We start from the raw sequence: 660 nt of genomic DNA, 5'->3' as shown, positions 1-660 counted from the left end.
ACTTGCTGCGGAGCTACGGCCCACTTGCGCGAACAGCGCGCTTTAGCTTCACACTTACACACAAGAGATTGCGGAGTCTAGCACGCGAATGTATCCTGTGAAGCGCTCGCGCGGGAGTCGAACCCGCAGGGGGCTCCACACATTGGTGGGCGGCTCCCCATTCCTGCCCGTAGGGAGCGAGCGTGTCGTCCGGAGTGTCCCCCTTACTCCGGACGCTGTCATTTAACGCCGTACAGTGGCGGGTCGCGGTTTCAACTCAACTCAACTCAACTCAACTCAACTAGGCCTGGACCGGGCCGGTCCAGCGCGCTTCCAGCTGTCGCGCATGCTGGAAATCGGCTGTATAGCGCTGCTCCGTCTCGCGCGCTGCCTGCTTCAGCAGGCGCAGGTTGGCGGCCAGGTCCGGCTCAAGGTTAGTCGCACTGAGGAACTGCTTGATTATCCTCTTGCGCTCATGCGGTGTAGTGTAGAGCGGCCGGAGCAGACGGACGTGGTCCAGCGTCTTGAAGCGGGTCAGCAGCACATACAGGGTGGCGCGCTTGATGCCGTTGGGTGGGACAGCGAGATCCACCAGCCAGCACTCGTCTTTGAAGCTGCGGCCTTGCACGAAGTAATCGGTGACCGCCTGGCGGTCGCCGAGCGGCACGTTGAGGCGCCGGA

At 62.4% G+C, this 660-nt stretch overlaps 1 protein-coding gene across 1 annotated transcript in view; it reads right to left on the bottom strand.

The window, feature by feature from the left end:
- Positions 1 to 660, bottom strand: part of VOLCADRAFT_100523 (uncharacterized protein) — a gene marked incomplete at both ends in the record, with an annotated part of 6,684 nt that overhangs the window by 4,676 nt on the left and 1,348 nt on the right. Inside the window, one exon of the mRNA XM_002959079.1 lies at positions 293 to 625. Within this exon, the coding sequence (XP_002959125.1) occupies positions 293 to 625 (333 nt within the window). The remainder of the gene's footprint in view (positions 1 to 292; positions 626 to 660) is intronic.

Source organism: Volvox carteri (assembly GCF_000143455.1).
Source record: "Volvox carteri f. nagariensis unplaced genomic scaffold VOLCAscaffold_123, whole genome shotgun sequence".
In the NCBI taxonomy this organism is placed as follows: domain Eukaryota; kingdom Viridiplantae; phylum Chlorophyta; class Chlorophyceae; order Chlamydomonadales; family Volvocaceae; genus Volvox; species Volvox carteri.
The sequence above is the reverse complement of the archived record's forward strand: the minus strand, read 5'-3'. Positions and strand labels throughout refer to the sequence as shown.